At 30.7% G+C, this 22,717-nt stretch overlaps 1 protein-coding gene across 3 annotated transcripts; it reads left to right on the top strand.

The window, feature by feature from the left end:
* The first annotated feature begins 71 nt into the window (after positions 1-71).
* On the top strand, positions 72-21,499 carry LOC134687417 (ADP-ribosylation factor GTPase-activating protein 2-like). 3 transcript variants are annotated; one of them, XM_063547702.1, is made up of 13 exons: positions 84-192; positions 1,492-1,683; positions 2,722-2,853; positions 8,479-8,653; positions 9,334-9,455; positions 9,675-9,817; positions 10,311-10,439; positions 10,875-11,033; positions 12,258-12,413; positions 13,720-13,843; positions 14,369-14,572; positions 16,140-16,171; positions 20,840-21,499. In XM_063547702.1, the coding sequence occupies exons 1-12, from the start codon at positions 121-123 to the stop codon at positions 16,143-16,145; spliced, it is 1,614 nt and encodes a 537-aa protein (XP_063403772.1). In that variant the 5' UTR covers positions 84-120; the 3' UTR covers positions 16,146-16,171; positions 20,840-21,499. The 3 variants fall into 3 exon arrangements, with proteins under 3 accessions (XP_063403769.1, XP_063403772.1, XP_063403770.1); XM_063547700.1 differs by lacking the exon at positions 16,140-16,171 and adding an exon at positions 15,021-15,058; XM_063547699.1 differs by lacking the exon at positions 16,140-16,171 and having other exon boundaries at positions 72-192.
* The last annotated feature ends 1,218 nt before the right edge of the window (positions 21,500-22,717 follow it).

The following is a 22,717-nucleotide window of genomic DNA, read 5'->3' as shown; positions in this document are numbered from 1 at the left end:
CATTCTAGATATTGATATAACCCGATAAGATAATTATATTCCTATCTTCAGAATGGTATTCAAACACACCCCGGATGCAAAAACAAGAAGGTCATGTGATTCATTGAAAACGTCACCGAAATGGCAGATCAACCGTCTAAGACAGATATTCAAGCAATTTTCAAACGTCTTCGTTCAATTCCTACAAACAAAGTAAGACATTTGAGACACTTAAAATTTTACTTCTGTTCAATGACTTTTAAAAAGCCAAATATCTTTAACAATACTTAAATATAACCGCTTTCTTCTAACATATGAGACGTTGTTAATGGGTAATAATGCCACCTGTCACTACCGGCGTAAAACACATTAGACGAATTTCGATCGAGTAGATATTGTTCAGACATTCTCTGTTTTACCATTCGAAGGTCTTGGTTCTGCATTTTTTATCTGAATTATGTAATGATAACTGTGTTGTATCTGAAGGGAATTTGTGATTATATTTATGTAAAAAATCATTTGTTATTCGTTGGTATCTGAGGACAACACCAGAGAAGATAATTATGTCTCATATACTCGCCAAATAAAAACCATTACTACAGACAAGGCTCTCAAGCCAGAAGCATATATTTATGTATAAAGTTTTCAAGGGTCTGGTTCATGTTATAGAACCAGATCATTCCAGACAAAATATTAAACAAAGCACCATCAAATAGGAAAAAATACTGCCAAGAAATTTAACAATTATTACAAACTATTACCAGACAATAAATATTTTGGAAAACTTTTTTGAAAAATAATACAAGAACAACACCAAGTGTTTTGAAATTCCAACTAACTAGTCCAAGATAACTCTGACTTCCAACAGCCACAGCTTGTCTGGCAAAACAACCATTGGACTTCAGAGTTATCTCCGACTACAACTAACCAAAGCCTTAACACCACAATATTCGTTCATTCTTAGTGAATAAGTTATCAAGTTAATGACCTTCAGGCTCGATAACACTGTAGTACTCATACTGAGTATTAAGAGCTTCACAACTGCTTGTACTCACACTCAATCAATGGCAGTGCTCTCTGCCTTTTCTGCATTCATTCATTCAGTTGTATTAAAGCCAGTAATTATATACATGTACAGACATGACAGGTCCAAATACAAAAGGTTTTGTTAAACATTGTGATAAATCATGTTTATCTCTTTTGAAAAAAAATATCCTTGAAATAATTTCCAAATAGATTACATAATATTATATGGAAACCTCTAGATCTACTGTTAATTCAATTTAAGAAAAAGAATTGGAATGTCTGATTGTCAAAGTAATCCTACTTCATTTGTACATAGATAAAAGAAGATGTGATATCAGTGCCAATGAGACAACTCTCTGTCCTAGTCACAATTAGTAAAAAAAAAATACTATAGATCAAAGTATGGCCTTCAACACAGAGCCTTCTCTGTTTTAATTACTTTGACTTAAATGTTCCAAAAAATGTATATTTCCATTCTCTTTTCAGCAATGTTTTGATTGTCAAAGCAATAATCCAACATGGGCAAGTGTAACCTATGGTGTTTTCCTGTGCATTGATTGTTCAGCTGTTCACAGATCCCTAGGGGTCCATATTACCTTTATCAGATCTACACAGCTGGATACTAGTTGGACATGGATACAATTAAGAGCCATGCAAGTTGGTGGAAATGCAAATGCTGTAAGTATTCAACCACATACTATTAGTAAGTATGGCATGTATGGTGGGGTGTAGGAGGGGTACTGATCCAGAAATCCCAGGCTTAAAAATAAGAAATCCTGATGTCCCAATTTCAAATAAATTTAGATCTTGACATCTCGAAATTTGAATGAAGAAACCATGGATCCAGAAAGTGTCAATCCCGAAATTCCAATGCTTAGAACACCCTATTTTCCGGAATCAGGATAAAGCCCCTCAAGTATCTTGTATCCCTAGAAGAAAAAACCCATGCTGACATTAATCTTTCTAATGTCATGAATGTAGATCATGTACATATTGGGAATGCAACATTTGTACTAAATTTATGTGTTTCCATTTTCAAATATTTTTTTGGAAGACATCATTATAAAAAAGCAGATGTTGACAATTCTTCAGAAGATACCAAATGACACAGAAAATTAGTTTTATTAATAGCCAATTAGCATACTACATGTACATTAGCATATGCATTAGATGTTAAACTGCTTTATGCACTGAATCAATAGTGCAGTTGTGTATATATATCTTAATATGGACATGTGCAGGTGTGGCATGATTGCCAATGAGACTAACTTTATCCCGGGGGACCCAGGAACATGAGGAAGAGGAAGTAAACAATGCTAAAGCCTCTACTACAGAAGAATCCAGCATGAATATTGTGAGACAATGGCCAAAACTTAATTAACATGTTTAAAGGAACCTTACTTTGAACTGGCATATACATAATTTGACAGGAATAACATGATTAAAGCCTTGAATCTGTCCTAACTTTAGATCAGAGGTCGGCTTGACATAATTTACACAAAAAAATATATTTTAAATGCATGCTCAATGTACATGTATGTATTTATATAAAAAATCTGGGAATATTATAGGAATTTTATCAAGTTCTTATAAGTGATACTTGAAAGATTTGCTTGTAGCAGACACATATATTTGATAATTCTTATATATCATATGTTCAAAATGTTTATATCAAATGTTTAATCAATGTTTTACATCAAAGTACTTTCATTGCAGACACATTTTTTCCGTCAACATGGTTGTACATCTTCAGACTCACAGCAGAAATACCACAGCCGAGCAGCTGAGTTGTATAAAGGAAAGTTACACTCACTAGCAACACAGGCCATGAAATTACATGGTACAAAGGTAGCTGTCATCAAAATCTGTATTATTAGTGTTTCAATACAATTAGCTTCATTTATCATTAACCATATTAAAATATGTCACATTTGGCATATTCAATAGGACATCTATGAAAAATGTGAGGTAATGATATAAAGATAATATGAGGAAGGCGCTACCTTAAATGCCAGCTTTATACTTTATACTAAGACAATGTCCTATGTATTGATGGTTGTTTGTTGTTTAACATCCAGTAGCAAATATTTCATGCATGTTCAGAACGAATGTTGAAGGCTACATTAACGTATTGTTTATGTCTAAAAGAAAGTTCAGATGGAAAATGTTTAGGGAACAAACATAGAACTTGAAAAGGCATGAGGGGTTATGCTATTTTTCCTGAAAAAATTCTGATTCCAAGATTGATGAATAAAATCTGTTCAAGCATAGGACAAAAAAAAATATTTTGTATCCAGATCTTTATCAAAAATGATTTTATCTTTTAGGTATGCAAAATAAATTTAACTTTTATATATCTAAAAACATAAAAACTTCCCAAACCGCACATATGTCAGTCTGTACACAGTATTTTTTTAGGTGATAATTATTATTAAGACCATATTTGCCAATTTGACTGTTATGATAAACCTTAATACTAGTGTTAAAATTTGACTAAATTATTTTAATTGATATCGCTGAAGGGTTTCGGTAATAAAAATCTGACTCGAATAAAAACCATTTGTATTTCTGATCATCTCAAGTTTGTGAGTTCTACATAAATATCATGTACTATTAAATTCAGAGTCGTTTTTATGGTTTTATGTCATTTCTTGCATATATTTGTTTTTGTTTATACATGTACATGATGTAGCTTACTTTTCAAGTTCTTATATGACAGCAAAATAAAATTGAGAATGGAAATGGGAAATACAAGCATGTCAAAAATTTGCTTTCCAGTAATGCTTAATCATGTGATAGTTGTTTTCAAGAAGACACATTTGGTTTTAGACAATAACTTGAGTATAAGATAATGAATCTCCATGAAATTTCACTAGGAGGGTCAATACACAAAAGGAAGATTAGAATTGATTTTGGGGTTATTGGTACAACATTATTGGGGGTATATGGTTTTTATTTTGGGTTTTTCTTCCAAAAATTACCTTATTTACATTGATTATACTTATCTTTAGATGCAACAAATACTGATTTGGCAGGAGATGTACTTAAAATAGGGTGTTTTAAATATTTTATCTGTAATTTGTGTATTTTTCCTATGATATGTACTTCTTGATAATGTCTCTGTGAGTATCAAGATAAAGAAAATATATTTGGTAAGTATATATTCACAATTGACATGCGCCAGTGCGAGGCAAAAGGATCTTCTTTCCCTTTAATTCCAAATATTGCACAAGATTTTTTTTTCTCACAAAAACACATGAGTGGTAAATAAAACACTTGTCATTGTTTGACACTTTCAGCAATAAAAATTTAGTTTAGCCTGTTTAAATGTTTCACTGATTGTATGAAAATTATAACAGAAAATGTACAAAACTCTTGATAAAATTGCATTATCTGCAGATTTATTGATAACTTTCCTCAAGATATATTCACAAGGACATAGAACTAACATATTGCATTGAAATTGAAAAGGGGGTTCCAGGGGTCAGAACCCCCCTTTTTTTGGCCAATCAATGCATTTGAATGGGGACATATAGTAGTTGGACCCCCTCCCCCCTTTTTCCTGTGTTGGGAAACCCCCTTTTTAAAAATGGCTGGATCCGCCCCTGTATTGTCCATGCTATTCGGATCTGAGTTTTTATTCATACATACATGTATACTGGCATGGCTGGTGCTGTTTCAAGTTGTCTTCTTTTTCGGTTTCTTCAGAAGTATTTGTTTAACCTGTTCGGTCACTATAAAGTGTTACAATCTGACAATTCTTATTTAGATGCAACACATAAATAGTGACCAAAAAGGTACTGCTTTCACATGAGAGTAGCTACAAAAAAAATTAAATGTACACATTTTCAATATTTTTGTAGGACTTATTATCATATGAAATTAAGAAGATATGTAAATTAAGAAGGGATATAATTACGATACTGTTGTCAAGTCATTAAAGATTGCATATTTTGGCGTTAATATTGAGTCACTGATAAGGTCTTTGCGTCGGAACTAAACACATTTATTCTAAAAACAGTTGTTGGCATGACACGGGTTATGTTCTTCTCATATATGTTATGATGGTATGATACTAAACCCCCTACGGGAAGGATTGTGCCTGATGTTCATATGATGAAATCATAATCTTTCAGTCAGTTTAATTGAAGTCTGGAGCTGGCATGTCAGTTAACTGCTAGTAGTCTGTTGTTATTTATGTATTATTGTCATTTTGTTTATTTTCTTTGGTTACATCTTCTGACATCAGACTCGGACTTCTCTTGAACTGAATTTTAATGTGCGTATTGTTATGCTTTTACTTTTCTACACTGGTTAGAGGTATAGGGGGAGGGTTGAGATCTCACAAACATGTTTAACCCCGCCGCATTTTTGCGCCTGTCCCAAGTCAGGAGCCTCTGGCCTTTGTTAGTCTTGTATTATTTAAATTTTAGTTTCTTGTGTACAATTTGGAAATTAGTATGGCGTTCATTATCACTGAACTAGTATATATTTGTTTAGGGGCCAGCTGAAGGACGCCTCCGGGTGCGGGAATTTCTCGCTACATTGAAGACCTGTTGGTGACCTTCTGCTGTTGTGTTTTTTTATTTTGGTCGGGTTGTTGTCTCTTTGACACATTCCCCATTTCCATTCTCAATTTTAGTTAGAGACTTCTGCTGAATACAAATATGTGGATTCACCTGATAACTGTTTTCAAATTAGTCCATATTGAAGTTTAAAGGATCCAAAATTAAAATATGTTTGATTTGAACTGACATAAAAAATTTGGTGTTTTTTATATGCTTAATATACATCTGTGGTCCTATCAGACTATGTGTGGCAAAATATTTTATTGCCTTTAGTTTTGTACTTTTTTTTTTTTGGTCATTAAAATAAATTTGTAGTTCTGTTGTGAAGTTGCTAACATGAGAATACCCAAATTGCACCTAAATTGTCACCAACTTTTTTTTTATGTACAAGACAAAAGTTTTTTCTTTGTTTATTTTGTAGACTTTCCTTGTTTACAATATAGTTACACCAATTTAATTTTGAGTCCATGTAGAGTCATTGAAAAATAGGTTTGAAATTACATCCAAACAATCCATCATGATGATACTGTAATGAGGTCATTTCCCAAATTCCATACATCATTACATGTATGGTTAATTTCAAATCCTTAAACCTGGGATATAAACAGATTTTGTTTTATTTCTTCAAATATTTCGAACAATTTGACATTATTCCATGCTTTAACTATTACTTTTTGAAGAAAAGGATGCTGGTAACAAATTTAATTTGCTCATTATAAAAAGATGATAATAAGATAACTCCACATGGTGAAAGAAAACTTGCAAGATTTTTGAAGTTTTTTTGACTAAAAAGGTGCAATTTGGTTTCTGAGTACAATTTTGGTACTGTGATGTTATATAACCATAAGTGTGTATTGCTAAATATAAATATAGGTTGAAATATAATGTGAACCTGATAGTGATATAGTGATAAAGTACTTGGTAGAGTGAATTTTTTTATCTGACAGGTTTAAACTGGTGCATAAAATATGCAGGTGACTAGTCTGCTGCAGCTAGATGTACCCCACACACTTCCAAGTAACAAGCCCTATATATACCTATCAAAGTCATGGTATTCTCATTGGTTATCATAACTCCATCTTCCCATAAAATCCAATTTTGGACAATATGGGAGCATACCATAAATACAGTAGTCAGTTCTAAATGTACTACTCAGACTCAAGTCTCCTTTTATGATTAAACTAAGAGAGAGAAAACAAAACAGTTTCCATCTCCTGGGACTGTATAAGGTGTGACATAATCAATGAAAAGATTTGTTGAGAGTTTGCCAAAGGAAGTACAGAATAAGAAGATTGTGAATTATTTGAATATTCTTTTATGTTTAAAACTTTTGTTAAGTTTTAAATTAGTCTGTGGGCTACCATAGGATCCAGAGGGGGGACGCCCCCCCCCCCCTTTTCATGGGAAAAAATTGTTGACTATATAGGGAATCACTGAAGGCAGTGAAGCATGACTAGAGTGCCCCGTCAGCAGGCCCTCCTTATGAAAAATGCTGGATTCGTCATTGACTACATAAATAACAGTGATCACATTCAACAGTATAATTATCATTTTTCCTTGATGTGGGGAATAATGTGGCAGATGAACAAAAGTATTCATGGTCAACCAGTGCACCAGAGTTTACCGGAGTTTACCCCCGCATGCCGCATGGCCATAACAAAAAATCCGATATGTATTGCCTGCAGAAGTTTTTTCTGTGTTCCCATGCCTGGACGGAACTTTTACGCTAAATATGTAATCGTTTACTATGATTTTGTGACTTTTAAATGAAGTACCTTTGATTATTCAGGTAATTTGTTTTGACCTGACTGATTTATAATGGAATGTTGAAGCAGACGAAACATGGCGTCAGATGTTGTTGTCCTAACTTCGGTAATTTCCGTGGTACAATAAAATTTAAATAAGCCACACAAGTTACCAAAATTTCTGAATTCTTGTTTTATCAAACAAATAAAAATTAATTTGTAGTTAACATCGAAATTATTCCGATCTGTTCCGTTTAGTCAAGATCGCGTTAAAACGTTAAATTTGGTCGCCATTAAAAAACTTTTCAGATGGGTCGTCTAGAAAGAGTAATCGTTCTTTGTGCCAAAACGATGCTTCTACCATAAGTGCCAGCATAGCTGGCATATGAATATGGAAACAAAGAAAACAAGAAGATCAATTTTATGCCCCTAATTATTTCTTTTTAGTTACACATTGCAGTTGCAGATTCAGAAGTTTTCATAATTGGGGGCCTACTGACTGCCTAAGAGGGGGCCTCCCCAGTCATGCTTCAGTGATTCTCTTCTTAATCAACCAATTTTTTCAAACAAAAGGGGGGTCAGGTCCCCCCTCCAATTTAAATATGCAACTGCATTGAAAGTAATCATTAACCCAATATTGTGTACATGTATATGTGTTTTAGATGCACATAGAAAGTCATCATGATCCCAAATTATTATTGTGTATATGTTTTTTAGGTGCACATAGAAAGTCATCATGATCTTCATTATTATTGTGTATATGTTTTTTAGGTACACATAGAAAGTCATCATGATCCCACATTATTATTGTGTATATGTTTTTTAGGTGCACATAGAAAGTCATCATGATTACACATCATTATTGTGTAAATGTTTTTTAGGTACACATAGAAAGTCATTATGATCCCACATAATTATTGTGTATATGTTTTGTAGGTGCACATAGAAAGTCATCATGATTACACATCATTATTGTGTATATGTTTTGTAGGTGCACATAGAAAGTCATCTTGATCCCACATCATTATATATTGTGTATATGTTTTGTAGGTGCACATTGAAAGTCATCATGATCCCACATAATGATTGTGTATATGTTTTGTAGGTGCACATAGAAAGTCATAATGATCCCACATAATTATTGTGTATATGTTTTTTAGGTACACATAGAAAGTCATCATGATTCTACATCTCCAGTACACAAGGAAGTAGATTTCTTTGATGCCCATACAGAGGATAAAGAACCTGATTTGATTCAAGACAATCAGAAACTCACATTTACTTCAGAACCAAAGCCTATTAAAAATGGAAGTCTCAGTAAAGCAGAGGAAATAGGTATGGTCCACTATAATAGATTGAAATTTTTTTACTAGTATGCATACATATATTAAGGCTAAATTGTTTCTGTACTATTTTAGCAAAAAGCATTGAATGCATTTATTTCTGTTTATTGTATTTAACACGTTCAATGAAATGATTTTATAGTCTTATAAAAAATTACACTTAACTATTTGTTCATTTGATAGTTAAACTAAACTCTACAGATTTGATAGTTAAAATAAACTCTACAGATATTATTATGATAAAAAAGAAAAACATTTATTTATAGCAGTAAATTTGATTAAAAATTAAAAAAATGTGTGAATAGTATAATTCAGAATTGACATACTTGTTCAGGATCGTTTTTTGTATTCTTGAACTATTTTATTTGACATATATTTTAAACTCTCACAAGAAATGTCTATTTGGTTCACAACAGTGGATTGAATAAGAATTATCAGAGCTTTGAAAAATGTCATAAAATAGTATACAATATGAGATTGAAATTTATACATATGAATCATTAAATCAAATTAAACACATTTAAAATACATTTTCTGGATTGAAGATCTGACATTTATCCGAAAATCTAGACCAAAAATTTGGAAAGTGAAAATGTATAACCGGGTTCACCATGCATGTCTGTGTTTTGTTCATGAAGATAAACGATATATAAGTAAATTTATTTTTTTCAGATCCATCAGAAGGTCCTTCTGTTGATCATGCTTTGAGTATGTCTCCTACCCAAGCTATGGCTGTTGCTGAACCAAGAAAGGCATTGATAGGTGCCAAGAAAACAGGAGGAGCAAAAAAATCGGTTAGTATTAGTCCAAAGATTTTCTTTGTGAAGACTGCAAAAGAAAAATATGAGTTCAAGTCATATCCAAATGATATACTGATCGATCCACACAAAATAAACCAACAAGAGTTTTCATTGGGTTTTTTTCTTGTATAATATATGTTTTTTTTTAAATCTGTTGTTGCTTATTGAAGTTTATTTCACATGTATTCAATTACATGTTACTTTTGATTTCAGAAAGGATTTGGTGCTCAAAGAGTAAAAGCAAATTTCAGTGAAATTGAGAATAAAGCCCAGCAACTTGATAAAGAAAGGGAAGAGCTAGCTAAGAATATGGCGGTAGAAGAGGCAAAAACACAAGAACAGAAAGATAAACAAATGTAATTTAAACAAAAATAATTATCTGCCTTGTATACACTTACTTCCCTTGCTTATCCTTGCTTTCTAAAATGGTTGGTTATAGTCATCAAGAGTTGGTTTATTTGTTGTGTGTCCTTCTGTCCCACTTATCTGCAACTACCTAAAACGCTGGACGGAATTTTGTCTAAATTTTACAGAGTTATGCATTTTGGATACATTAATTATGTGGAATATTGCATTGTTAATTCTCTCATATGTTCAATTTATACCAGATTTTTATTGAATTTGTATCAAAGGTTTGTATCTGCAATGTCTCTGATTATTTGAAAATGAGTGCCAATCAATTACTTTTAAAGAGTTATGTCCCTTGGCAACATTCCTTTCCTTACAAAAATGTAAATTGTGCATGCATCGAACTGCAGTGTGTTAATTTGAATATTGATCAAAACAAGAGGAAGTTTTTTAAATTGACTATTGGAATTTAGATATTACCATATTTTATTTATTTTACAGGGCGACTATGAAGTTAGCATATAAAGATATGAGTATAGAGAGAAAGAAACAAGAAGACAAGTTAATGATCAATGATCCAAAGAAAGCAGCACAGTTTGAGAGACTTGGAATGGGATTTAGTGGACATAAGTATGTACTGTATGAACATCGCGGTATAATTTTTGCAATGTTAATGCTTGAATATCTTTAAATGATCAAATGACATAGACAACTGATATAGCTAAGGTGATGATAAAGGTTTTGGTTGCAACTCAGCTTACATTTATGTTTAAAATTAGAAAATAGAGTAACAAATTGAAATAAAATAAATGATTAATAATAGGCAATGAAGGAAAGGTGTACTGACATAAGTAGTCTAAACACATAGACTCCAAATGGAGCTTTCGTTAGTAGAAGCCATACTTACTATGTGTATCAGTGAGAAAAATGTAAAACCATAAAAATATAGTATATATACCATATATGTATATTTGTTGGTATATATACTATTTTTAAATGATTAACAATAGTTAATCTCTATCTTTCATTTATATCCCAGTATAAATTTATTAAATTCTTTTTCAGAGGAGTTAGTCACTCAGCTATGACAGATATGCAGACAATTAACCAAGACTCTCCAGATAAAGACAGCAAATCACGATTAGATAAATATAGCAGTAAACCGACAAGATCCAGAAATTTCTTTGAGGATGAACTGGATGATATGGGATTTTCAGGGAACAAGTAAGTACAGTGTAACCTATGTTATCACTATTTTGTGCATTTTTCCTTTGATCTTTTTTTGTGATAATTTTCATATCATGCTTCTCGCTTGAGATGGAAAAATTATCGCTAGAAACTAAGGAGGCCACGTGGCGATGCTAACGAAATTGATATTGAAATTGACAACGTCGTCATAGGTAAAATAGTGATAAACAGATTATCATTAGTCATCTCAACTCGATTGCTTTTCTCACTTTCGCTGTACCAGCTCAAGCGAGAAAAATCAATCTGGTTGAGATGATCAACGATAATCTATAATTATCTGACACACTGGGGGACCAATAAAAAATGTTGGATTAAGCAGGTTGACAGTATGATTAGGTTTTTTCTGCAAGGATAGGCACATTTTGGGACCAAAGAAAACAATCTGCACATGGTTTCAAGCCAATTGAAATAAACCAGGAATGTTTTGTAAACAGTTACAATGAAAGCAAAATAGAATTATCACAGAATTTTATAAATTGACCCAAGTAAGTTTGTATTATTTGATCTTTATTTGCTTTAATAATTTAACTTTATACATAGTACTGTAAATTTCCTTCACTGTAGATCCATTAATCATGCATTCAACCAATATTGTACAAATAACAGGTGCACAAATATCTATTTGTTTATTTGGCTCCTGCTACCCTGCTTCCATGTTGAGTTCGCAGTAATGTGTATATTTCATTTTGGGTAACAGTTCATTTTTAAGTCCTCTTCACAGTTCATATTTAAACAATGTTGATTTCTTTGAAACATTTTGAGACAATGATTTAGATTTAAACAACTAAATTCCAAGTGGCTGGTGTAAATTTCAGGATAAAAGCAATATGTACATTGTCGCAAAATTAAAATGTTTCTTTAGCTCATACAAATAAATTTGATATTTTTGGACGATGTACACACATGTATATTGTTTACTTATTTTCATTGATATTTGATATCATGTTAAAAATACAAGCATGAAGAAAATTTATACCATGTTGCTTTAAACTTGTATTTTAAAAATTGATTAGTCATGAAATATTAATTATGAATGTACAGTATGTTCAGTGACAGATCCAGGGGGGGGGGGATGGAATCTCCCCTTTTTTTTGGCCGATCAATGCATTTGAACGGGAGCATATAGTTGAAACCCCCCCCCCCCCCCTTTTTAAAATTGCTGGATCTGCGCCTGATGTTATCTTGTATTTATAATTGTAGAAATGAGAGTGCATTTGATATAGACAGAGACAATAGCTGGGGAAGTAAAGAAAGTAGTTGGGGTAGCAGCAATAAATCTGGTAGCTGGGATATAGATAGATTTGAATCTAAACAAAGCTTTACTGAAAATTTTCCATCAAAGAATGAAGATGACCGGTAAGACTATTCAAGGTTTAAAGTCAATAGCAGTGGTTATATTCTACCTCGCTATGCTTGTCCAAAAATAAATAATTTCTCATTCTATATAAAGAAACAACAAAGACTAATATGGCAGGAGGTACACACCAAACAGTTTTAATATAACATTTTTTCAAAATACATGTATACCGTGCAATCGAATATTTAAGTCCATACATCATGCGTTATTATATTATTTGTATAATCAACTCAACTGTTCATACTAATGTCTACAAAAAGAAAATACAAAGAATTAGGATTTATACAAAGCATATTGAATATTACAATCTAAATGTATTAAAGATGTCGAACAAGTTTGGTGTGTGAAATCTTGATGAAATGAAAATGGTGCGTAAAACAGTATATAAAGTCCGAAAACCATAATCACTCAGTATTCCGCAACAGAAAAAGGAAGAAATCTCAAAAAGAAAAGAAATACAAATTCTTACTATGAGACTCAAAAACCACAGTAGTCTTAAATATAAAAAAAACATTTGCAGAATTGTTACTGTTGTATTTAGAATAAGAAATATCATTGTTGCAGGATTTCATTGCCCTTTGTATATATTATTTTACATTTATACATATTATTTCATTATACATGCAACTCTGACATAGGATATAATTTGACAATATGTCCTTGTTTGGAGGATATAATTTGACAATATGTCCTTGTTTGGAGAAAAAATATACTAAAGGACAATCATTTTTTGTTGAGTGAAACCAACATTTATGGACAGAAATTGATAAAATTTTGCAGGTATTTCTAGGAATACAATTTTAAGGATTTAAACAAATGAAAATAACATTATATTATTAACCTGACTTTCTGTACTGTCTCACAAAAACAATGAAATTATGTTTATATGTAGAAATATGCATCATAATTATCTACACCTGATTTGAACAAATGTGCAAATTTCTTATCTCCCCTGACATAAAAATAATTACACATATATATATATATATATCTTTATTAACAGTTTTAGTGTCTAACCCAGATTTCTTTTTTTCTTAATCGATTTATGAGTTTGGAACAGCAGTATACTACTGTTGACTTTATTTAGTGCATTGAATCAATACACAGAAAGAAAATTTAAAAAAAATATTGTAAATATATGAACATAATAGAAAGAGTATAAGAAAAAACGTACTAACATAATCGATGAAGTTGCAGTTCCTCAATTCTTTATCATCTTCTGCATTCTATTGTCAGATTTGTATTTGTTGTCAAGATTCTGATACACATATAGGACCATTCAAATAAATTTTATTTTATTTTCAGACCAAGTAGAAGTAGAAAGGCTTATGATTACAACACAACTTCATCTGCAGAAGATGCACAGAAAAAATTTGGGAACGCAAAAGCCATTTCATCAGACCAATACTTTGGAGGTAGAGATTCAGATGTACGTAGATTGCGCTCTTGTTAAATGAATTGTTTTTTTTGTCATCATGTCACCTCTTATGTAAATATTCATTTGGGAAAGAATTTATGCCTTTATAGTGTGCAAGGTGATATTTATTTACTGTGGATTCATTTATTTTTCATGGATTGATGAAAAATTGGATTTTCAAATATATTTGATTTCATGGTTTTGCCAAAGTCTGCAAAAAAGCCTCTAGAATTTTGGTAATACTATCACAATTATAGTCTTGGTTATCTTTTATCCTTGAAATCCATGAAAACAGGTATCCAGTGAATAAATCCACCTTCAGTTTAGCAGCAACTCTTTTGATTGTGAAAATTTAAAACCTCTCACATTTTACTAGTGTGAGTACAATGAGAAATTAAATGAGAGATTTTTCACATTTTTCACAGACTGAACTAATAAATAATTAAGCATGTTCATATCAAATACTCCCAAAGACCCAATTGCATCTATCATGACTTCTTGGATTATATTATATTATATTTTGAATTTTTATTGTAGTTTGAAACTAAACAAAATTTACAGAAATTTCAAGGAAGTAACAGTATATCTAGTGACGATTATTTTGGTGACAATTCCTCTAAAAATAGATCTTATAATAGTGGACCCGATTTACAAGAGATTAAAGATGGTGTACGACAAGGTGTTACTAAAGTAGCAGGAAAAATATCATCTATAGCCAGTGGTGTTATGACATCTTTACAGGTTAGTATTTATGTAGTTATCTCCCTTATGTGAACTCTTCACTATCTTATGCAATAAGGGTTACACAAAAAAAAAAAAAAAGAGGTGAAAATATGAATGAAGTTGCATGTTGGTTTTAAGATACCACATCATTTATATGAAAACTTTTACCTTCTAAGGACTGAATTATTATAATTTCATTAAATCATAATTCCACCTATCAGATATAAATATGCTGTATTATAACACAATGATACCAGTTGTTTTTTGGGGGGAATGCATTCCTTTAAATGTACATTTTCTAAAAATTGCATGAATTGTTTGAAATTATATAATTTACTCAAAATTCAGTCCAATTAACATAAATAATAGATGAAAGGTACACATTAGTAAAAATTCGATACAAATAACCAAAAGACATCTAGAGGTCAATAACTTACTATAACACAGACTGTATTATTTATTTCAGAGAAAATCTTGAGCTTTGCGTTTGCACTAACTACATAGGTGAAATATGTCACATAATAAATTTTGTATGCTTTGCATGCATATGGTGATATGAAGTCCTTGGATGCTTTTGTTCTGCGTTATTGAATAATTTTTAAGTGTATTGATTGCTTCATTCATACTTCATCACATTCTTTCCATGTTTTTTGTCATCTTTATTGCTATCTGTGGTAAATTTTCAAATGCTTGATTTGGATCTTGACAAGGAAAAAAGATTTGGAAATAGGAACTTTGCAGTTTAAAATGATAGGTTGTAAGCACAAAAGTTATAATTTTTGAAAATAAAGATTTTCAAAATTGACCTCAGCTTTAAAATTGTTTGATTGGTAATGTGAGAACGTTTGTAAAAAGCTCATAAATTTCAAGTTGTTGAGGAGATGGAGGTTAAAAAACATTCTTCATTTATTTATCTTTTTTATTAAGGAATCTTTAAGGGGGTAGTACATAAGACAACTTCAAAAATTTGAAGTACATGTAAATTGGAGAATTGAAAGGGGATATCAAGACAACAGGAATAACAAATGTGTTCACTCAGTAATAGTTCTGATTACAAAATATGTTACTACCTACAACTATTTTTATATATGATTCAAGAATAGATTTTAAAACAAGTGGGGTTATACTTGAATTCTTCTGAAAAATATTTTGACAAAAATTTATGATAAAAAATTCTGTATGATCATTGAACTTTGATTTACTCCTAAATCAGCAAGTGGGATTATCTAGGGGGAATTGAAGATGAAATACACATAAAGTTGTTCTTCTCTTGAATATGCCATTTTCATCACCACATTAGAAATCGCCATTTCCATTGAAAAGTTCGTTATTTCTCTCAAATGACTTATTAAAATTGATAACTTAACGCTGAATGTTTTAATGATTGGTTAACTTTATGTCATAGGGAATACAGCTTTAAAGTTATAAAAAATGCACATATTATCATAATTTTTGCTTGCATAGAAAAAAATCATATTGTCTAGTTTGATTTATTCACATATACAGTTTTAAACACTTATTCATCTTTTATTTTTTTTATTTTTTTTCATCACATCACATCATTGCCTGCTATGTTATGTTTCAGAATTAAAGATATTATAAAGAAGAAGATTATAGGTGTGTTGTGTGCTAAATTTGCACTGATTTGATGTTGTGTAGATTGCAGTAGAATTGTGTTCTTCATATACATTCCTCCTATGTAGAAGCACCTCATCTAACATTCATCAAATCACAAGAAAATATAGTATTTCCTTTAACAAAAGTATAAACAGTTTTCATTTGTACTCTATTTCTAATTCTAAACATATTTGGTAAACTCAATCACTATTCACTTTTTTTATTTATATGAAATAATTGTGAATTGAGAATTATTTTTTAATTGGAAAATGGGTAAATCTTTCTTCAAATTCTATGTTTCAACGATTAATTGACCAGATAGCACAACCTTCATTACATGTATCCTTAACATAAGTTGTACACTTTAGAGATTGTTTGCTACTAACTGACAAACAAATATTTTTTGTGACATAGTAAAATATATTAGAAAATGTTCAATAAAAAATTAGTTAAGAGGGGGTCTGTCTCTTGTGGAAATTTTAAGAAACATAGATTACTGTGGATTCATTTTTTTTCAAGGGTACCAATTTTTGTCGATTACTTAAAACTTGTATATTCATGGATATAAAATCTCTTGGTTTTGGCAAAAAAAAAGAAATTTGTTGGATTTTTAATTTGTGTTTCCTCTGTACCCACAAAATCCACGTTAATTTGGTATCCAACAAATTTAATTGAATCCACAGTAGGTTATTCCTTATTTAATTATTCTGATAAAAGGGAAGGGGAGTATAACTAACTCTTGAGAGGGGATATATATTGAAAATATGAAATAACACAAATGTAAGATTTAAAGTCATTAGTAGTAATCCAATACAAAATGTTGAAAGTCATTGACAAAATTTAGGAAGGATTTTAATATATAAAGAATTCAAACAAATTTAACAGAAGTGCCTATATGCTGCTTCACATACAGCGTTCATCATTATTTTTAATTTTTTTTTAATGTTTTAATGTTTAAAGGTGTATGATCTTTCTTTTGATTTTTTATACGACCGCAAATTTTGAAAAAAATTTCGTCGTATATTGCTATCACGTTGGCGTCGTCGTCGGCGTCGTCGTCGTCGTCGTCGTCGTCGTCGTCCGAATACTTTTAGTTTTCGCACTCTAACTTTAGTAAAAGTGAATAGAAAACTATGAAATTTTAACACAAGGTTTATGACCATAAAAGGAAGGCTGGTATTGATTTTGGGAGTTTTGGTCCCAACATTTTAGGAATTAGGGGCCAAAAAGGGCCCAAATAAGCATTTTCAAATTTTCGCACTATAACTTTAGTTTAAGTTAATAGAAATCTATGAAATTTTGACACAAGGTTTATGACCACAAAAGAAAGGTTGGGATTGATTTTGGGAGTTTTGGTTTCAACAGTTTAGGAATTAGGGGCCAAAAAAGGGCCCAAATAAGCATTATTCTTGGTTTTCGCACAATAACTTTAGTTAAAGTGAATAGAAATCAATGAAATTTAAACACAATGTTTATGACCACAAAAGGAAGGTTGGTATTGATTTTGGGAGTTTCAGTCCCAACAGTTTAGGAATTAGGGGCCAAAAAGGGACCCAAATAAGCATTTTTCTTGGTTTTCGAACCATAGCGTTAGTATAAGTAAATAGAAATCTATGAAATTTAAACATAAGGTTTATGACTATAAAAGGAAGGTTGGTATTGATTTTGGGAGTTTTGGTCCCAACAGTTAAGGAAAAAGGGGCCCAAAGGGTCCAAAATTAAACTTTGTTTGATTTCATCAAAATTGAATAATTGGGGTTCTTTAATATGCCGAATCTAACTGTGGATGTAGATTCTTAATTTTTGGTCCCGTTTTCAAATTGGTCTACATTAAGGTCCAAAGGGTCCAAAATTAAACTTAGTTTGATTTTAACAAAAATTGAAACCTTGGGGTTCTTTGATATGCTGAATCTAAAAATGTACTTAGATTTTTGATTATTGGCCCAGTTTTCAAGTTGGCCCAAATCGAGGTCCAAAATTAAACATTGTTTGATTTCATCAAAAATTGAATAATTGGGGTTCTTTGATATGCCAAATCTAACTGTGTATGTAGATTCTTAATTTTTGGCCCAGTTTTAAAATTGGTCTAAATTAAAGTGCAAAGGGTCCAAAATTAAACTAAGTTTGATTTTAACAAAAATTAAATTCTTGGGCCTCTTTGATATGCTGAATCTAAACATGTACTTAGATTTTTGATTATGGGCCCAGTTTTCAAGTTGGTCCAAATCAGGATCTAAAATTATTATATTAAGTATTGTGCAATAGCAAGTCATTTCAATTGCACAGTATTGTGCAATGGCAAGAAATATCTAATTTCACAATATTGTGAAATAGCAATTTTTTTTTTAATTAAGAGTTATCTTTCTTTGTCCAGTATAGTAAGAAAGAAATATCTGCAAGAATTTTTTTTAATTGGAGTTATCTTTCTTTGTCCAGAATCAACTTAAATCTTTGTTATATACAATATACAATGTATATTCACTTTTTACTACCAACTGGTAAATTTAAATAATCTTTACCATTCAGTGATAACAAGCAGTTTTTTTTACATCTTAATATTTTATGATGTATTTAAATGAGTAGTAATTGTTGCAAACTCCATTAGAATATTTTAATTGAAATTAGTTTTGGAATAAGGGAAAGGGGGATGTGAATAAAAAATTGGGTTCAATTTTTCTCATTTGAAATTTCATAAATAAAAAGAAAATTTCTTCAAACATTTTTTTGAGAGGATTAATATTCAACAGCATAGTGAATTGCTCTAAGAGAAAACAAAAATTTTAAGTTCATTTGAATACATTCATTCTGTGTCAGAAACCTATGCTGTGTCAACTATTTAATCACAATCCAAATTTAGAGTGGAATCCAGCTTGAATGTTGTGTCCATACTTGCCCCAACCGTTCAGGGTTCAACCTCTGCGGTCGTATAAAGCTACGCCCTGCGGAGCATCTGGTTAACTAAAAGATTGGTGAGACAGAAAATGAATTCGATAGCAGTAAATAATTGCTTATCTTTCTTGCAGTGGATCTTCTCTTGGCTTGTTTTTATAGCTTACTAGTTTTTGCTTAAAATGTGGAATTGAAAGCACTGTGTTAGCCACTTACTTTTTTATATGCTTCATTTGTCACAATATCAAATCCATATAAAATTCTCAGAATTTCAGTCATCTTTTTAGACTAGTAAATCAAAAAGGTAAATAGATATATCTTTAAAGCTTACTAGCTTTTTCTTGAAAACATATAGATTATTCATGTATTTTAAGTATTTCATTTTTCTGTCAGACTAAATATAAATAAAGTAACAAATGATAAAAAATATACCATTAGAATAGAATAATATTTGTATTTGATATCATGGGTTATAAGATATTTTACCATAGATGATGACTTTATGGTGTGTAAAGTTGAACAAAGTCATTCTAAAAAAGCATAAACATTTGATTCTTGTTTGTACATACATTTGTATTTAATAGCCAGTCTGCCTAAGAATTAGGCAGTGGTGAAAACATGACCAAATAAACCAAACTAATTTGACATTGATTTCAGTTCATAATATGTAGTTATGCACAAAAATAACATTCATTTCCATTTTCTGTTCTGGTAATAGAAGATTTAATTTGGTTGAAATGCACTAGAAATTAACGAATAAGGGGAGATAACTCTGTAATTTGCTATCATCCTAACCAATTTTCTAACCAAGTTATTTGATATAACCAGACACACACAAACGAAAGACTAATAATTTTTAGCTCAGGATGATGGTAATTATTAAATACCATGATTAGCTCAGTGGTTTTTTTCTGATCATGTTTTAATTTTACCTAAATTGCCTGATTCTTACAAAGACTGGCACTTAAAACCCAATGTTATGTCATCAATTTGTATAAGCTGTAGATATGGTTGGCATTCACATGAGCTATTAATATACTGTAATATAAGAAATTATGGTGAGGTAATTATTAATGTGAATAGTATGACTAGGTGAGATTCTCAATACATTAAGAACTCACATTCTGATATCAAATAAAATTGAGAAAGGAAATGGGGAATGTGTCAAAGAGACAACAACCCGACCATAGAGCAGACAACAGCTGAAGGCCACCAAAGGGTCTTTAATGTAGCAAGAAACTCCCGTACCTGTATATATCTTATCTGTAGTTAGATTGTTCTGAAACATTTCTTTCAGCGTTTTCTTGTTGGTTTAAGAATTAAAATAACTTGAAATTGAGAAATTTTGCGATATTATTTTTAAATTTCTACACTATTAGTTTTTGCAAAAATAATGACATGCATTTATAATTTGATCGTATTATTTGTATGCAGCTTTCCCAGAAATCATAAAAATTTCATAATTTGTTCATCAACCACAAAAACAAATGCACACAGAAATGTTTGAACTAACAGTATGTTGTATAATAGACAAAATTTAGGTATTTCAAATTATTAAATATATCTGATCTGTTTGATAGACCTTTTTTTTTGTAGTGGAAAAATATTTTGTGCTTATAAAATAGACCATTGTTATTGTCACTTCTCATGGGTCATGTGATTCATAACCTGTTTTGTAGCTTCATGTACCAATTGTCAGTCAGAATGGTAGATGATTTAGCATAGAATCTATATACAAGTATAAATCATGTTATTTACATTTATTTTACTTTTTTCCAGGACAAATATGGCAATTGATGGGAATTTATATTAATTTTGGTCATCTTATTATTAAAAGAACAGAAGAAAAGGAAAACCTGCTTAACAGACAATAAAAAACAACTCTTTTATTCCTCTCTGGTTCACCAGCTTAAAGAAGAGTCTGAAAACAATATTTGCAGGAATAACAGTTGATTGAATTTATGAGAATAAAAGAAAATGGGATTTATTTAGTCAAAGGTTTATGCCATTGAGTAAATCTAAAATATATATTTATATGAATTCATCATTATTCAAAAGGAGGATTTTGCGGCACAGATATTTGTTTAGAAAAAAAATGTATAAACAGAGTCATTCCGGCTATATTAAAAGGTTTTGCAGTGCATTGCAAAGTACAATTGTTTGTTGTACATTATATTTTATGCTAATTGTATGACAATTTTGTTGAAATGGTTCTAATTTATATCATTAGTATAAATAGATTTCATTTAACGTTAAAAAAGATAACTGGCAATTTTTACATCTATTTGGTTAATTAAACCCCCCTTATATGTTTCGTTAGCAAAAAGCTCAATATACTCCAGATTAATTGAAAGAGAGGGAGAGGGAGGTTCTTGAAAGTGCTTTTCAACCCATTACAGTTTTCTCTGAATTAATAAAAGACACATAACTGAGAAATTGTACCCCTTCTTTTCACTTCTTATCCATGTATAAACACATTTTCTTGAATCTCATTGAAGAGATTTTAGCTATGGTATGGTGACCTTAATATGGACAATTTATGTTCAAAATTGAAAGTTCTAAAAATAATAGAAATTACATGCATTTTGTTATTTTTTACACAAAGTTAGAAAATGGCACCAAATATAAGCACTGAGCATCTGTTTTGTTTATGAAAGTTATTAAATTCTCAAGTATAGTGTCTTTTCACTTATAAATATTAATTTGCAATTGACAAAAAATAAGTCCACTAATTTCTTTATGAGTTTACATGAACCGGTAGGTTGAATAATATAGCAATTGTACATTAACTGTGATTAAAAAGTTGACTGTGAACACAAGATTTTTTTGGTATTTATTTTTTGAAAACAAGAAATGATTAAAACTTTTTCTTATTTTGTTAAAACCAGCAAATAAGTACTATATTGTATGTAGTATTTCTATAATTCAAGTATATCTGCCGTAGAATTCAGGGGTAGACAATCACCAAATCATTTAAGTTTTTAAGAAACTTGAAATCTCTCTGTTATTGAAGAACATATTGGTCAAATGTTTGGTGGCTGGTCCTCCCTTATACTATATTCTGGTTCAGCCTTTAGTGTGGTTATTCCTATACATCTTGTATTTGTATCTGAATCCTCATATGTCATTGGTGAAAACGGGTTAAATTGTTCATATTGGCTGTTTATTTCTCATATTTTCCTTTACCAATATACTTCATAACCCCTCTAACTTACCTTAGACAATTTAGTATTAAAATATTTGCCCTCCAACTCATTTATTTATGATATGTTAAAATGAATAAATGGAGATAAAGGGGGGTGGATTTATTTATTTTCTTGCATTGAAGATTTGTTTTTGACCTCAACATTTTGCCATTTGAACATTTGAAATAGTAGTTCTGCTTCACCCACAAAAATCCACTATGTTTGGTATGGTACTAGTAATAATGAATTCATACTACATTTATATTCATTTTGTCATTAGACCAGAGTATGACACAAAAAAATGAAAGACACATTTCCAATTCATTTCTGCCAATTTTTTCTTGTATTTTTCATCTTCACTTTTACTTTCAAATTGTACTGTAAATTCATTTGAAAAATTCAAATACTATAGTTTCAGAAATTATTTGGAGGGTTTTTTTTATTAATGAGAAAAATGCAAATTGTTGAGAAT

Source organism: Mytilus trossulus, chromosome 10, assembly GCF_036588685.1.
Source record: "Mytilus trossulus isolate FHL-02 chromosome 10, PNRI_Mtr1.1.1.hap1, whole genome shotgun sequence".
Lineage (NCBI taxonomy): Eukaryota > Metazoa > Mollusca > Bivalvia > Mytilida > Mytilidae > Mytilus > Mytilus trossulus.
This window is presented reverse-complemented; position numbering and strand designations above follow the sequence as displayed.

Bases quoted from the DNA above. Each gene is read 5' to 3' on its own strand.
- LOC134687417 (XM_063547699.1), top strand. From the start codon at position 121: ATGGCAGATCAACCGTCTAAGACAGATATTCAAGCAATTTTCAAACGT. The intron at 1,684-2,721 runs GTAAGTATTCAA...CTTTCATTGCAG, and splicing joins TTGGTGGAAATGCAAATGCT to ACACATTTTTTCCGTCAACA. The intron at 9,456-9,674 runs GTTAGTATTAGT...TTTTGATTTCAG, and splicing joins CAGGAGGAGCAAAAAAATCG to AAAGGATTTGGTGCTCAAAG.